At 42.5% G+C, this 17,697-nt stretch overlaps 1 protein-coding gene across 7 annotated transcripts in view; it reads right to left on the bottom strand.

The window, feature by feature from the left end:
• The window catches only part of LOC148006923 (uncharacterized), an 82,427-nt gene that overhangs the window by 26,874 nt on the left and 37,856 nt on the right, over positions 1-17,697 (bottom strand). For 3 of the 7 annotated variants that reach the window (XR_015645096.1, XR_015645099.1, XR_015645098.1), the window contains one exon: positions 14,666-15,277. Coding sequence is in view for 2 of the 7 variants with exons in the window: in XM_087598421.1 (XP_087454547.1) it covers positions 10,014-10,165; positions 15,226-15,277 (204 nt within the window). In the remaining 5 variants the exon portion in view is untranslated. Of the gene's footprint in view, positions 1-9,049; positions 10,166-14,665; positions 15,278-17,697 lie in introns of those variants that run through there. The other 4 variants (XR_015645097.1, XR_015645100.1, XM_087598421.1 and 1 more) reach the window with 3 other exon arrangements.

The following is a 17,697-nucleotide window of genomic DNA, read 5'->3' as shown; positions in this document are numbered from 1 at the left end:
CAATAGATTTTTTTAAAAACGCTTTTGAGTCATTTGAAAGCTGTTTCAACCTCCTTCTTTGCAGGTCTCCGAATTCCTGGGAGCCCTTTCATTTTCCTAATGAGAAATCAGACTGTGGTGGAGCAGTGGATGCACTGACACTGTCTCTCCTCTTGCTGTGCCTTCCATGCAGATGCCTGAAACCTTGGAGGAGCTGAATGGTTCAGTTTCCTTGTATCTTCCAGAAGAAAACACCATCCAGAATCCTTGTGACAAGCACTCGCTTGCGATTGAGCAAGTGTCATGTTGCCTGTCATCTGAAAAGCAGCAGAGAAGCATCATCATTGTGTCCCCACTCTAAAAACAAAATGCAAGTCTCTGGGCATGCTGGTGGCATCCCACACTCCCCCTGACCTGCTGGCTCATCCTGCTGCATAGGACATCATCTGCACATGGAACTCCTCGGTCTCCACCAATGGTTCTTCAAGTCTCAAGTCATGTACATTTTCAGACCATTGAGCTCCTCTGCAGGATACTGGTGCTACTAAGGCTGGAGACGGTAAGACATGTGCACATCCAGTGTATCCTCAAAGGCTTCAGTCCTTCATGAGTTCTAGGTTACCTTCATGGGTCTCATCTTTCTTGTTATCTTCTATGACCAGAGATCTACTCAGACTGCCTTTCTAGCAGGTCCTCAATGAGGTTCAGGCTCAAAACAAGAACCAAGGATAGTGACTGATGGTGCTGGAGGATAGCAAACATCCAATAACCAGCAACATAGAAACTTCACAGGACTCTGTGGACTGTGTGGATGACAGTGCACATCCTTTATATCTAATCTCCAGGTTTCAGTGACTTGTTTGCTACAGTGAATGGTCTGAGCCTTGTCTAGTTTACTACCAGGCACAGATGGAGTTCTTAGAACTCCCTTTGAAAACATTTAGACATGTGTAGAAATCAGGAAGTAAAGATTGAGTGCTTTGAAAGACACGAGCCCTGCCAATGTAACTATACAAGTCCGGTGTTAACTTACTCCATGACGTTCACCTTCCCTTCATGTTTATCTTCGCCTCCCTTTGAAGAATGACCTACAGCAAGTAACTTGCCTTCCAAAGCCTCTGACTTACAGATCCATAAAGAAAACTATGAATTTTAGATTTCAAGTACTAAGTATTATTCAGAGTTCTTCAAAGAAATAAGAGAAATAGAAGCAATTATATATGTCTCTCTCTGCATGTGTGTTCTCTATACACAGTCATATGATGCACAATGTTTTTTTCAATAGTGTATTTCACACTCAAGCTACAAAACTGCCTAGGAACAGTTTCCTCAGTCTGCATTCCAGCCCTTGACTTACATGTGGCTCTCTATGTGTGTCTACTTGTAAAGTCAGTGTTATGTTTGTAAGAAATCTCAAAACTGTAGAGCTCACAGTGGAGATCTAGTCAGCCTGACAGCCTGAGAATTAAAAATTTCACTGACAGATCAATCCCCCAAATCAAGCTAGGAATCAACCTTCACCTATATTCCTCTTTCTATTCAGCCAGCAACTGGCCAGATGTCACACATACACACACACACACACACACACACACACACACACACACACACACACACACACACAGAGGAGGAGTTATATCCTTTAGTCCACCAGTGTGGATGCTAAGCTCTTTAGAACACTCTTCAAGATACTGTAAGACATACTATTTAGTCAGCTCCTGGGCATCCCATTCCTGACCAAGTTGACGTGCAATTACTAATCACATGATGTTCCCCAAATACAATGGCCTCAAGAACAGGAACTGAAAATTAGCAAAGCTTTATGTCTCAGTTCTAAAGCTGAGGGTATCAATATATTTTCTGTTAAGAAATCCTAGACTATGTATAAACTAAACTTGTACTGAGATGCTGATGCTACAATTAGAAGTGGGAAGAAGTCACTTTTGAACTACAAAATGAGGATTCCAATTTACTAATCCAGCCTGATGGTCTACCTGGAGAAGTAGAGACAGAAAGTCAACCATCCAGTCATATGTCTGAAACACAGAACACAATAGAACTGCTGCTACCTCTCTCTGTCCAATACTGGAAACAAACAAACAAATAAACAAGCAAAACTGGTGACTTGAATATGTGACGACTGAAAGCACGCAGCCCAGAAGTGTAATTGATAAGATATGAAGTTCTTAGAATGTAAGACTCAGCTCTGGACTCTTTCTTGTGACAAGTCCGCCTTTAAGTAGGGATTACTCACGGAGACCCAAAGCCACCTGTCAGGCAGACAAACTTCCCTGAACCTGAGATCAGGGTATGCCCTGCTTAAATGTTTGCCCTAAGCAAAAGTCAGGGGCTTCATACTGGCTGTCTCACATTACTAGGATGCATATCCTAGGGTTTGAGGATTTGTCATTGAGGAAGTGATGAGACAGAGCTTGTTCATCAGAAACTAGACTGTCCACACACCTCTGTGAGAATCCTCTCACGATGCACTACTGAGCTGGGTGGAGACTAGCAAGATAAAGGCAGAGGGGGTTGGGGTGTGGATCTCAAATTTTCTCTGGTATCTATTAAAGTCAGCAGAGTCTGGGCACCATGTACTCATGTAGTGACAAGCTAGAGACAATTACATAGAAATAGTGCCACAGAGGCTCTTGTTATAAGGGGAACATGAGAACAGCAAGGATATAAAAGCATTTGGAAAGTAAACACAGGGGAAACAGCATCAGAGCCTGCATATCCTTCTCATTCCCCCAACCACATGGGATGAGATGGTATAAGATGAAGATGCCACTTTGGGAGGCAGCATTGAGGATGCTACTGGCCTGCAGTTTACAGCTTGAAAGAAAACTAGAGAAGTTTCATACCCACTCCATCAATGCTCTGCAGAGTTTAGCAGTGGGGTGGATAGTACTGCTGTGGGAAATGAGCCTGCAGGCTTCATAAGTAAATTCTGCTTGCTTTATTTTGCTAGAAAACCCTCTGCACTCCAGTCCCCGAACAAAGAAACATATAAACAGATAATCCAAACTTTTTAATTAAATCGGTTCTTCCTCTCTCTCTCTCTCTCTCTCTCTCTCTCTCTCTCTCTCTCTCTCTCTCTCTCTCCTTTTCTTGGAGGCTGGATTTTTCCGTGATGCACAAACTTTTCCTGAGTAGCCTATAGATCAGCCTGGTTTCAAAGTCAAGTGATCTGCCCACCTACCTCTGTCTCCAGAGTGCTGGGATTAAAGGTGTGCTACCATTTCTTGTTCTCTGACACTTTTCATTGTTGTCAAAAGATAAAATAGAATTCATTTTTATTTTTTTTTGAGTGAAATTTTGCTGCCTACCAAAATTTGTTTGCCTTTCGAAGTAGTTTATCGGTAAGTCTAGAATGAAATAAAAATGAATTGCTGAGAATGGGAAAGCCTTTCCTAGGTTTTGCTTTGATGTTCTACTAGTAATACGATTGTGGTGACGAGAGAACTTACTGGGGCTTCCTTTATCCAGACAGGAAAACCCTAGAAGATCTCAGGGAATTCTGTTTCTTGTAGTGTTCAGGAAGGAGAGGTGTCTTATTATCTTTAGTGTGATATTTTCTACCATTTTGTACAAGGAGCTTTCCTACATGTTGTATTTTGGTTCTCAAATTGGAGCGTATTTTTACTTAGGATTTGTCCTTGGCAAATGGAGTTTTGTAATTCCTTTTATTTATCAGTCTCAACCTTATGTCATAGGATTGTAAGCCTTGTGCCTGACACTTAAAAGTGAACATGAAACCCTCCTTGTTTTTTAACATTTGTTCCAAAACTTAATAATAATTTGTGAATTCCATAGTATGGACTATGCTCCAGGACTCTTTGCTAAGTGGTTTTCCATTTAATATCCCAAAGCACTATTTAAATTTGGCGTAAGGACAAAGGAACAGGTTTGTAGAGATAACAGTACTTGATTGGCTCACATGGTATAAAAGGAACAAGAATTTTTACTTCCCTTTGATTCATAACCCAGGTCCTAAAACTTCTGTGAGCTACATTTTAAAAGGACAACTTTTGCAATTTTGCCATATATTTGTAAGTGTGTGTTCCTCCAAATTACTGGCAGTATTTCATTATTTCTGCCCAAGAGGATGTTGTTTGATTCCTGGCAGATGTAATGGCTGGTGATTGCAGGATGATGGGATTTGGACTCCAAGCCTTATGATCGCACAGCAAGTTCTTTTAACCAGGAAACCATGTGTCTAGCCACCAGATCTGTAGTTTATAAACCAGTGAATATAGAGTTAAACATGGACACTAAGAGAGGAGAAACACACATGCAAGCATGAAAGGCATGTGAGAAGGAGAGGCAGATGTGGGGAAGCAAGCTGTGTAAACCAAAGAAAGAAGTGAGCAGGGGCCAAGAACAGATGATTTCAAAAACCTTTAATTACTTTATTAATCTGTTAATTGATACATTATCGTATTCTGTGTGCATATGCCTATATGTGTTAGTGTGCATATATGGAGGTCAGAGGACAATGAGTGAGGAGGTCATCCTCCTACCACATGGGTTTTAGTGATAGAACTTGGATCCCCATGGTTGATGACAAGTTCCTTATCCCCCTTTTTAAAATTACATTTATTTTGTGTGTGTGTGTGTGTGTGTGTGTGTGTGTGTGTGTGTGTGTGTGTGTGTAGAGGGGCAGGAGTTGTGAGTGTAGATGTTGTAGAAATTATTTAATCCCAACCCAGGTTTCCTCCCCTGCCTCTGACCACTTAGTTCCCAGATAAAAGACACCCACAAGCTTTATATTTACATTAAGCCTTAATCAGCACAGGAGCTGGGAAGATATGGATCCTCTGGCTGTTATGTCTGTTTCCCAGCTAATAATCCCACTATATAATTTGCTGTGTTTCATCTGGGCTGCTCTTAACTCCAATTAGCCAACCCACCTGACCCATGGTGGCTTCCTCCTCCTTTCACCTTCTTTATTCCTCATGGTTCTTCTTGGATGCCTCAAGTCCTGGGATGCTAAACCCTCCCTGTGCCCAGCTGTTGACTGTTGGAATCCTTATTCATCTATCAGAAATAATTTGGGGACACAAGTTTACATAGTATCACTTGGGTCTACATGTGGACTCTCTTGTCTCTGGGACAATCAGGCCGTGGACGCCTGCAGTTACCATTACAATACAGAGCAACAGACCAAACCTCGAAGCATGGAGGTCAGGGCCATCTGGTAGGAGTCAGGTTTCTGAGTAGGTCCCAGGTATTGAACTGATTATGTCAGGCTTGGCCACACAAGAACCTTTACCCATTGAGCTATCTTCCTGGCTCATGATAAACCTTTTACAGGCTAGTTTGGTCCTGTGGCTCTGCATATGTGAGCTTGCATGTGTGCAGGCCAGAGGACAACCTTGGGGTTTACTCTTCAGGTGCCATCCACCAGTTTTTATAAAATGGGAGTTTTCATTTGACTAGGAATAAGACAGGTCAGCCCGGCTGACTGGCTAGGGAGGATATGGAGTCTCTGTCCCCCCAGCAAAAGTGTGTGCCATCAAACCAGGTTTCTTTATTGTTGTTGTTATTTTAATTGGCTTCTTGTGTTTGGACTGAAGTTTATCATCTGAGTTTCTGGCTCCATTGCTTTCCATGTAAGCAGGAGAGGACAAAAGAAAATGTCTGTGATTGATGTGTGTATTCTATATGATTGTCCTTGAGTCTAGTATAAAAGTGAACCAGAATGTTGTTTTCTGGCTCAGTCTTGCTTGGTTACACTCAAGGTTTAAGAGGAACTTCTTGAAGGTTTAGTTATACAACAAAGGCTGTATAATTCTCTAAAGTCCCTGATTCTTACATCTGAGATTACTAAGAATTTACTTAATTTCATTTTTCCCATTTTAGGCACAGTCTGAATTATGTAGCTGAAATGTGGAATAAATTATTAATACTAAAATTATTAAGTGTTTTTAAGTTAATTAGGGCACAGGCCAAACTATTGGAAAAGACTGGATCCGGTGCAAATATTGAGAGTTTTCCCTTGCCTGTGATAGCCCAAAGGTAGGCAGCCAATCCACAGAGGGCAGCATTTCTCTGGCTATTCAGGGCCACAGGTCCCTCTGCCTGCTTAGCCATTCTCTAGGGATTAGGGTTGACACTATTTTTCTTTAATTTAGAGAAATGTCATGAGGCGACTTCTCCTAGCTTGCCAGCTGCAGGGCACCCTAGGATGGTTCGGCCACTCTCAGCACACTGAGATACAGAGGAAGCAACTTCCTCAAGCAGAGGATCCTGGTGCTCTGTCTCCCAAATAAGCTGCGAACCTGAGGACGTGTGCACGGAGCCATATTGGATTTGGGCCTAGCCGCTTTTTGACTGCATGGTTCAAAGTGACTCTGGGCTGTTTGGCCACAGAGACTCACCCCTAAGATGACTGCATTAAGTCTTAAGATTGTTGGATAAAGCCTCTCCCATGAATTTACGGCACAGGAGTATAACATTCAAGGGATGCCTCAGCTCGAGCAGATACCAGTTATCTCCTCAGTCAACACCCAGTGTCTCCACCACCTGACCTCATCGCCTGACTTCTTTGCCTCCAGCTATCACTGCCTATACCCTCATCTCCCCCTCCTTCATATTTCACAAAGGTCACTCCCCCTACCTGAAAGCCTTAAAAGCTGCAATGTTCATCCCAATAAACGAGACCTTGACAACAGAACTTTTGCTTGGTCTCCTTCTTCTCTTCACCCCCATTTTGGCCCACAGGTAGAAAGCCTCTTCGGGACCCTGAATAACTGGGTCCCCGCTGGCGGGGACAAGTGGTGCCCGAACACAGGGACCCCGAAGCAAGGCCGACTACAGGACGATGGAGATAAGAGAGCTGCAGCGGGAATCAAGGACTCTTCAGGCCGCATCGCTCGTGCGTCGCTGGAGAGGGAGGTAAGGACCGGTCGAATAATTGTCGTCTAATTGCCATGGGGAAGGTATGGATTTAGGAGGCTTGTTTCATAGGAGAGATCAAGCGCTCACTCAGGGAGAGAGGATTAAGAGTTAAGAAAAAGGATTTAATCAAGTTTTTTTGTTTTATTGATGAAAGGTGTCCCTGGTTAATTTTAAGCAGTGTGGGGCTAGCTTAAGTAAAACTTGTAATAAAAAGGGACAAGGTAATGGTAAAGTGTTTTTGCATATGCGTTCTTTTAGAGTTATATTTTAGTCTTTGGATCCTGACTAGAGATAGTTTACACCCTAGACATGAGAGAGAATGGGTTTGGGAAAAACAGTCCTCCCGGACTCTCCACGGATGCTTTGGAGAAAGAGAAAAACTTTTCAGGGCTCTCCTGGGAACAGAAGAAAGGCAGGAGACGTCCTGCCTCTCTGCTGGCTCCTATTGGAGAAATGCTTATTTCTAGTTCTGGGTTCCATAGGTAGGATATGTGGGTCCCTATCGTGGGACACCATCTAGTTTTTTCCCTCTATGTCTATTGTGTGTCCTTGGTGCACCAAGCTATCCATGTCTGTCAGTTTATGTCTGTGGTCTTTGTTTCTCGTTGTTTAAATGTTTTATGTTTCGTGTTCAAAAGAAAAAATGATAAAAACTTTATCTGCCAGTCGTTCACACCTTGACTTGGTTTTAACTCGTTTCAAGAAGGGAACAATGCATAAAAAACAGTTTCAATTGGCTTTTGGAGCCTACATCTGTAGCTAGAAGCCTAAGTCTGCTGGACAAGCTCCCCAGGGGCTGGCTAAATGTTTATACTAGCTGATCCTAAAGACACCAGGAGCTTTCACAGCTTAAAAGGTGTAACATTGGTAACAGAAAGTTGGCTTAAAACTGTAATTTGGATATGAGCCAACCTAGGGAAACAGGTCCAAATTGAGGTAATATTTTTATGGAATTCTTATTCTAAAAACCAGGCTTCTAAAAGATTTTAGGGCAACGTCTCTTTGTTGAGGTATTGGAGACCGCACCATCGTGCGTTCGTATGTAGGAATTGGCAGTCATAGCCAAAGTTGTGGTTTGCCCTAAAGTTACTGTATTTTGATGCTAATTCCACTGCCCCAAGAACAGCTGCCTAGTCACATACTCAGAACTCAGGTGACTTTCCAAAGTTGTGGCTGTGCTCTGGTGTTACAAAGAGATCTTAAAGATTGTGATTAAAGATTGTCAGTGTTACATTGACTAACTCAAACTTATTTATAATTAAGAAAAAAATCAAACAGGTAGAGATTGTTACAGGATTTAAAAAGGATTGATGAGGTTTTAGAAGTTGTGAGAACATTACAGCCAGTTTGCTTACTCCAACTGCCATTTCAAGATAGATTTAGAGGATTATTTTTATACAATTTGTTTACGTCCTGGCGATTGTGAGTTTTCATTTCGTGAGCTTGCTTATAATTTTAGAGAGCCCATAAAGTGATATCATTAAAATTTTTACTAAAGAATGGCTAATAGCCTTATATTATGTAATTTTGTCGCTTCTTCAATGTAAGAAGTTAGAACTTTAAATCTTTAAGTGTATATAGAAATTTTTACTACAAACTTTTGCTCTCTAAATGAGCTTTAATATTTGGGGAGTAGCTGTTAGACTACTCCAGAAAAGAGTATTTAAAACTAATTTTAAGCTACTAAGGATATGTTAGTTGGCTAAGTACCTCACCTTACCAGAGGACTTAGGTCTTTGTTTGTTATCCTCATTGGAGATAAAGCTTCAGCTGTGTTAATACAGAACTGTAGACTAGAGTCATGGAAGTATTTTAAAAAGCCAAACAACAGTTAATTGGTTATTACAAAATACTGATATTTGGCCTATTACATATACAAATTTTTCAGGCAAAATTGATAATTTTACTCTTTACATGTTTTTGTATTTCCTGTATATTTGTGCATACAACCCATAGGAAATGCGCTTACTGTATTTATAGGTGGTTCATCTAATGAAAAGGCTACATGTATGATTGGATCACTTGTTTATTCTCTTGAGTTTCTGCTGCTTCAGCACAGATTATTAAATTCCTGGCTTTAGCCACTGTTTTTATAATGTTAAAAAAATCAAGCTTTCAATTCACATACTGATAGCCAATGTGTGGCTTGTGGTTTACGATTGATTTCAATTACTTAATGCTTTATTAGAGACAAGTTTTCTACATGAAATCAGTGAGTGATTTCAGCGTAAATTGTCTGACAACTCACTGTCCTTTCAGTGCTCTGGCTCAGACAACTAAACAAAACCATAGACCCAGCTCTTTGAAAATGATAATGGAGTTGATAACACTCCCTCACAAATAGAGGAAGACTCCATTTGCTTACTTTCAACTCCCAGCCTCACCTTGCCGGCTCAGGGATTTCTAGTACAGTATTTATAGGATTTGGCATCTCTAATTAATGCTTATGTTTAGGTAAATAAAGCTGGTAAGGGGCTGGAGAGATGGCTTAGTGGTTAAGAGCACTAAGTACTGTTCCTTTATAGGCCATTTAAGAACTCAAACTGGATTGCCTGGACACCTTACTTAGCAAGGGAGGACAATGATACCAGGCAGATTATAGGCCTTATATAGAAACAGTTAGTCAAAAAATCTCATTCTTTATATATCCAAAACAATAATGCTGGAGACAATAATTTGGTATAAAAGTCAATTTATAAATACAAGTGCTCAGTGTCCTCAATTTAATCCTTAAGGACTTATCTTAATAAATAATATTTTAACAATATTTTAATAAATAAAAAAGGGGAGTTATCCCTGTATGCTAAAATATGCTCCTTTTATTTCAATTTTAAAATTTGGATGCCAAGGAACACTCTGAGTTTATGGCACCCTACAACTAGGCATACTTCTGCCAAGGTGAAATAGAAAGATCCACATATTGGCATGATCCTGTTCAGATATTTTATATGGGGAAGAGGGAATCTTTGTGTTTTTTCTACAGGATGCTACAGGAGTGTGCCAGCTGCCCGAGTGTCTGGTGAGACATGCTGATCCTGGGAGCATGAAGATTCAGCTCTCCTGGTTCGGGTCCCTGGAGTCATTCCTGTGTCCTTGGAGGAATATGGAGGATTCCCACTCATCTTTTGTCATCACAGAAATTCTGGCGTTGCTGCAGTCATTGTGTTCCGTCCCACCACGGCCTGCGCTCCGACCCTCTGTGCACTGTTGCTTGGTGGAAGCTGCTGTGGACTGGGGAACTCTGCCCTGGTTTTGCAGATCTCAGACATGGTCCCATTGCCTGCTGGTTGTTCCAGAGAAGAATGGCTGATCCTGAACTGTCCTGGGAAAGACCTTGTTATTTTCGCTGCTATTGTAGCAGCCATTTACCTCTGCAGCCATTGTGTCTGCAGTGTCTGGAGCTACCCTCCCCCAATCTATTGTTAGGCAAGCACAGTGGGTGAACTTTCTGGAGTAGTTGCTAACAATTGGGAATTCTAAATTTTATTACAGGAGAGGCTTGACTAGGTCCTTGGTGGTATGGCCATAGCAGCTGAGGAGAACCAGATGAGGTGCCTACAACTTATCGGGAGAGGCTCAATTTCCACAATCTCTTATATTAATGCCATCTGGCTCCTGCTCCATCGCCCCTGGGCTCAAGTAAGAGGAATGAGAAGATGATCCAATGTAGCTTTCCTCAGTGACGGGCAACTTCCTCTGACCCTTGACCAATCTAGACATGGAGCCTTGAGGGCGACAAGGTGGTCCTATGACAGATAAGGCTGGGGTTTGAGAGGTCGATCCTAAGACAGAGGTGGCTACACCCCGTTTAAACGTGCGGGCCGGTCAAATGCTCCTCTGCCCAGTTTCTCCCCCAATAACACACATGTATAGCCCAGAACGGTGTGTTACAGCATAAGTTCATTCCTAGCCATTGGGGTGCAGTCCTAACTGCAAGAGTGGCTTGCCATGGCCGAGCTGGGCACTCTGTGAGGCATGTCTGATCTCTCGCAGACCACTACTTCCACCTAATGGTTTTTTTAATAAAAGAAAAATGGGGGAGTTGCACGGAGCCATATTGGATTTGGGCCTAGCCGCTTTTTGACTGCATGGTTCAAAGTGACTCTGGGCTGTTTGGCCACAGAGACTCACCCCTAAGATGACTGCATTAAGTCTTAAGATTGTTGGATAAAGCCTCTCCCATGAATTTACGGCACAGGAGTATAACATTCAAGGGATGCCTCAGCTCGAGCAGATACCAGTTATCTCCTCAGTCAACACCCAGTGTCTCCACCACCTGACCTCATCGCCTGACTTCTTTGCCTCCAGCTATCACTGCCTATACCCTCATCTCCCCCTCCTTCATATTTCACAAAGGTCACTCCCCCTACCTGAAAGCCTTAAAAGCTGCAATGTTCATCCCAATAAACGAGACCTTGACAACAGAACTTTTGCTTGGTCTCCTTCTTCTCTTCACCCCCATTTTGGCCCACAGGTAGAAAGCCTCTTCGGGACCCTGAATAACTGGGTCCCCGCTGGCGGGGACAGACGTGGACTTCATGTCATTTTCTCATGAGAAAGTAACTTTGTTTATAGCTTAATTAGACAGCAGCACCTCTAACACGTCTAAGAGTTGGACTGCTGACAGATTCTGCAAGGAGGTTTGGGTCACTTTGATCCAGTATGTGCTATTGCTAGAGAAATAGCAGCTGGTGAGAACTAGAAACGGTGGGAAACTTTTATCCTGCTTTGCCTTTAAAAGAAGTTGAAACTGAATAAACTGTGCATTGGCTGACTGGGCTGTGTAACTCGTGTCCAGGTTAATGCGATCCTCACTTGGGACCTCAATGTACCAGACTATAGCAGTGAATTAATTAAACAACTTTGGCTCCTTAGTACAGTCATGGGATCTGCCGAAGTGTTCTCTGGTTTCGAGAATGAAAGACACATTTCTAATTCTTCTGACAGCTACCATACTTCACCCTTCCACCCAGCATCCCAGGTTTACTACCTTTTAAATCTATGTTTTATCTTTGCTGCCCTTTTACCTTCTGGGAAACACCCCACTCCCCCAATAGGGTCCTATTCCCTTCTACCTACATCTTAGGCTGCTTTCTCTCCCGTAGCTCTTAAATCTGATCCTTCTAACTCTGGATCATGGTGACTCTCTTCATCCTCTCCTCTCTCCTAAACCCTTGACCTGTCTTTCTATCTTTCTGCTCAGCCATTGGCTATGGCAACTCTTTATTATCAGTTGAAGCTCTCAGGGGCACTCAGGTCTAGAAGTGAGGCTTTTTGGGGACAAAATAAGACAATTCCCAACACCAGATGTTGACAGTTTACACATACATTCTTGATATTGAATAAAGCAACTATCTTTGAGAATATAGGAATTTGATCCTCAGTACTAGGGAGGGTAAACATAAAGAAGAAAATGGCAGACATTTTGCCTATGGAGTCTGTTCATGTTTCTGGCTAGAACTTAGTCACATGCAAACTCTTGGTTTGAGAGACACCTAGGAAATATAATTCATAGTTGTCAACTCTGTACTCTATTTAAGATGTAGGAAATGTGAAGGGAAGATAGAAAATAATAGGACAGACTCTCTCAAAATTCTCTGAGGCCTGTGGGTTTGTACTCCAGTGACCCTGGAGGCCTGCTCTAACCAGAGACACAGGAGGCCCACACTAAACAGAGACAGTACTACCTGACTCCCAGGAGACCAGCTGTCACCCAGCTCACAGAGCTCTACATTCCTCCAGTCAGGCTGGATCCAGTCAGAGACATGAATGACAGTTAACACCAGAGATAAACATAGGGAAGAGGCAAACTCCAGGTCATAAACAACAGAACCCAATGCAAAATCTGCTGCTCACTCAGAGGACCTATAGTGTGCTTAACCATCATCTGTAAGAGGGTATCTAGTGGCGTCTGCTGGCCACTGAGGGAACTGCATGCAAAGGGACCACAGACAAAAGTCAGCCAAAGAACAATTCATCAAAATAAATAAGAGTGGATACACTTTTCTTTCAAAAAGTCATACAAATGTATGGTCAAGGCAAACAACACCCAAGAAAACACAATAATGCAATATTTCATAACAACCCCAGAGTGCAAAGAAACAGCATAAAAACAATCTCTAAAACCTATAATAATTCTATATGTATTTCTTGAAATAGCAGTTGGAGTAAGCAACCAGGCTGTAGTGTTCTTATAAGTTCCATAGTCTCATCAACCCTTTGTAAAAATCTCCACCTGTTTGATTTTTCCTTAATCACAAATATGTGTGAGTTAGAATCCTGTGTCTCTCTGTGATCGAACTGTAAACAGTAGTCAATGTAACACTGGCAATCATTAACCACAATCTTTAAGTTTCCCTTGTAACACAAGAGCACAGCCACAACTTTGGAAAGCAGAACTCACCCTCCAACAAACAATCTATTCTCTAAAATCCAGTCTCTCCAAAACTCCAAGTCCATTCCTCGAGCTATAAAGTATGACTGCCAAGTCTTGCATATGAACGAGCAATGGTGCAGGCTCTAATACCTCACCAAAGAGACATTGTCCTAAATTCTTTTATAAGTCTGGTTTCCATGATAAGAGTTATATTAAAATATGATCCCAATCTAGACCTGTTTCCCTATGTTGGCTCATGCCACGTGTTGTCTAGAATGACTCCAGTTTTAAGCCAACTTTCTGTTACCAATGTTACAAATTTTTAACCATACCCAGTAACTTAAAAGCCAGTCACCTATAGCCAAGACATGTAGAGCGCATTATACATTTAAAACCAAACAGAAAAAATGAAGTGACAACACATATCTTTAGTATTTAGATCAAACACCATTTTTACTTTCTCTAGCTGTCATTTTAAAAGAAGCACCTTGTTACCTGTTGAATCCAATAATCACAGTCAAAGATTTCTCTGAGACAGCTAACAGCTCCATTACCATAGAAGGTTTGAAGCTGCTGGCACCTTTAAGATCAGCTAGTGTAAACATTTAGCCAACTCCCTGGGGAGCTTCCCCAGTGGACAGACCTAGGCTCCTAGCTACATTCCTCCATTGATGCCAGATCCGGTCAGAGACAAGCATGACTGTGACACCAGAGATAACCAGTTATATATGATGCAGGTCTCCAAAGGTCAATTTAAACTGCTTTTTATTTATTTGTTCCTTTCTTGAAAGGACTTAAAACTAAATCAAGGGAGGAATCAACCAGCATTTAAAGATTTAACCATGTTTTTCTTTCAAACATGAAACACAAAACATTCAAGCAACTAGAAGCAAAACCCAGCCATAAACTGACATACATGGACAGCTTGGAGCACCAAGGACAGACAATAGATATAGAGGGAAGGAGCTAGATGGTGTCCCACCAAAAGGTCCCAGATATCGTACTTAAAGGAAATAAGAGCCAGAAATAAGTGGGTGTGGTTGTGGCCCTGCTGGAGTGGGTGTGTCCCTGGCTGGAGTGGGTGTGACCCTGGCTGGAGTGGGTTTGGCCCTGCTGGAGAGGGTTTGGCCCTGCTGGGGTGGGCATAGCCCTGTGGGTGTGGGTTGTCTCTCAGTGCTCTGCTAGCAGCCTTCAGATGAGGATGGAGAACTCTCACCTCCTCCTGCACCATCCTGCCTGGACACTGCCCTGCTCCTGCCATGATGATGACGGAATGAACTTCTGACCCTGTAAACCAGCCCCAGTCACATGTTGTCCCTGTGAGAGCTGCCTCGGTCATGCTGTCTGTCCGCAGCAGTAAAACCCTAAGTAAGTCAGAAGTTGATACCAAGGCCTGGGTATTACTGATAGGCCTCACCATACTTTTATTTGGAAGAACGTGAATTTTGGGACTTTGGATTTGGAAAGCCACGAAATGGTTTGAGTGGGGCCCAATGAGCTATCCTGGCAGGAAGACTTTGTGGCTGTGAGTGATTTTAACTGCATAGACCTGGCACAGGAGGCTTCAGGGAGAATAATTTCAGTGTGTGGCCTGGAGATTGTTTTCGTGGTGTTTTGGTGAAGAATGTGGCTGCTTTTTGCCCCTGTCTGAAGAGTCTGCCTGAGGCTAAGGTGAAGACTCAGATTCATTGCACCGGCAAAGGAAGTCTCAGAAAAGCCCAGCAGAGACTCTGTTCCCTGGTTAAGTCTCAGGAGGAGAATTTTGGGCAAGTGCAGTGAGATTAGTAAAGAAACAATATATAATATATTGTTCGGGTATTAAAGGGGCACCCACAAGTTAAACGGAGCCATGTCTGGACCCAGCACAGAGGCTCTAGCAGATGCTGAGCGGATGCCAATGCCCACAAGTACTCAAGACAGTTAAAAACTATGCCTGTGTGAAATCTTCTATATGCCCATATACTGACGTTCACAGCAGCACAGTTCTTTCATGAAGCCTTCGGTCTGGCAGTCCATCCACTGAAAAATAGCAAAGTAAAATGTTTGGTAATATATGGAAAAGGGCTCGGTGATATGAATTATTATAGAACGATGAGGAGAAACTTGGTCAAGGGCATGAACATGAGATCACGATGTATACCGACTTTCTAAAAACACATATATTCAAAGACATGAAACTGTGACCAAGACAAATCCCCTGTTCTGATTGAATTTGTAAAGATTACAAAACTATGATGCTTGCCCAATTGAGGTTACAGGGACCTTGTCGCTATAGCAACCACCTTTACTTGGATGGACCCCAAGAAAAAGAGGAATTACTTCAGTGAGGAAGTTGTGCTCAGTGGTTTGAATAAATCTTGTCCCCACGGAAACTTGCAGTAAAAACCGTGATGTTTCTGTTCGGTGCCACAAGAGCAGGCTGTGTTGCCTTATGGGTCTGTGCCCATTTGCCCTTTTGTTTTTCTGCCATGTTAGGGTGCAACGTGAGTCCTTCAACAGATATAGCCACCCATCTTGGTCACCCTGCTCCCAGAACTTGGAGGTAAATAAACATCTTTCCTTTATTAATATTACTATTAATTATTAACTATCTATTATTCTTATAGGGAAAGACAATGGGTTAAGAAATTATGAGTAAGCTCTGCTGTTAACAGAAGTGTCAGACTTTCAGCAGCTCAGAAACAAAAACGACAATGCACACACACACACACACACACACACACACACACACACACACTTCAGCCTCGAGTCCTGTGGAGCCACTTCCTGGGAGAGGCAGGGACATGAGGCGGGAGTCTGCCCCTCTCTGATGGTCACCTAGGTTGTGGCTCCCATCTAGTACCTGACACATCTGGTTGTCAAGGACACAGAGAATCATGGGATGGTGGAGTGATTATGTCGACAACTGCTGGGGACATTGTGAGGGTCCCAGGCTTCCACCAAGAAACAGCAAGGGCTTTTAAATATTTTTAAAAAGTGCTCTAATTGTCTCAAAAAATAGCAAGAGAGGTATGGTGTTTTTAATTCGATAAATGAAGCTAAGCCAGGTGGCGCCACCCTTTAACCTAGAGAGCTAGGTCAGAAAGCTTGTGACATCCAGGCAAGCTGGAGCTGTAAAACCAAACCCTGCTGAGAAAAAAAGTAATAAGAACAGAAAAAAAGTAATAAAAAGGGGGAAAATATTGCTGTAAAAAACTTTTAATTACTTAAAAAAAGTAATAGAGGAAAATATTGCTGCATAAAAAACCTTATAATTGCTAAATAAGATCAAACAGAAAAATTACTCCAAAATGTACCATCTGGGCTAATGACCAGGGAATATAGTATTCCTGCAGTTGCAAAATCTCTCACAGCCATGTTCATCCATTTCCTACCACAAAACTGAGAGTACTCTGTAGGTAATGCGTTGTTATCTACATTAAAACACCCAATGTTATACATGAAGAGCAGCTCAACAACTTCCCTATGTTCATGCTGCACTCCCTGATCTGTTGGAGTGACTGTGGGTGTCCGATGTGTCTCCTCACCATGGAACAGTATTTCCACACGCTAAAGCCAGAAATATTGTGGAAACAACTCCAAAGAAACCTCTTTGGACCTTCTCTCATCCACACTACGAAAAGAACAAGGCCATTTGCAAAAAATGGCAACAGCGTGAGTCCTGAAAGGTCAAAGGAGGAGAAAGAACGGAGGGTTTGCAAGCCACTCACTTCAAGAAATGCTGGAGGACTCAGGTACACACTCGCAGTGTGTCAACAATGTTGTCTTGAGGAAAAAAATACACAATGGATAACATATTATTTGACAAATCCACGCCAGAACGACTGAAGCTACATCGTAAAGACTCAAGTCGCCGAAGTTCGCTAATTGAGTTTATAATGTATGGAAATTATGTGATGCTTCCCCTTCGCTCCCCATCATGAGCTTGGTTTTTGGTGGAAGGGACGGTGTCTGTGAATGTCACCCGTGTTCCCGTGTCGCCCTTTGATCTTCTTTTTCGACACTTACAGTGAAGGGTGATGGAGGGAGTAACCATAGCCAACAATCAGTTATTCTTTACCAGATGAGCTCCAACGGGAGCCCAATTAAACAATTTCCGGACACCTCTTCCTTGCTAAAACAAGTACATTTAATGAAGAGAAGCCCCCTGCCTGTCACTCAGGCTTTCATTCCTGTGCACGCTTACAGAGGTAACCCCTGCCTTTCTCTCCCCATCTGGAAATACCAATTGTCACCCTTTAAATGCTCCGTGTCCTCCTGACCCCTGGAAGTTTAACTTAGAGGCTTTTACAACTTTTTCCTCGAGATGACACCATCTGGAAAGGTGTTTCTGGGGACAAACATGACTGCAGGCCATTTTAAGCAACAGAACACCATTCCCATATGCAAGGCACAGCGCTTGCAAGAATGAAGCAAATGCTCAACTTCAGCCTGGACTT

The sequence above is a fragment of the Rattus norvegicus genome, chromosome 1 (genome assembly GCF_021556685.1).
Source record: "Rattus norvegicus strain SHRSP/BbbUtx chromosome 1, alternate assembly SHRSP_T2T, whole genome shotgun sequence".
NCBI lineage: Eukaryota > Metazoa > Chordata > Mammalia > Rodentia > Muridae > Rattus > Rattus norvegicus.
Note: the sequence above shows the minus strand (reverse complement) of the source record. Positions and strands in the feature narration are given on the sequence as shown.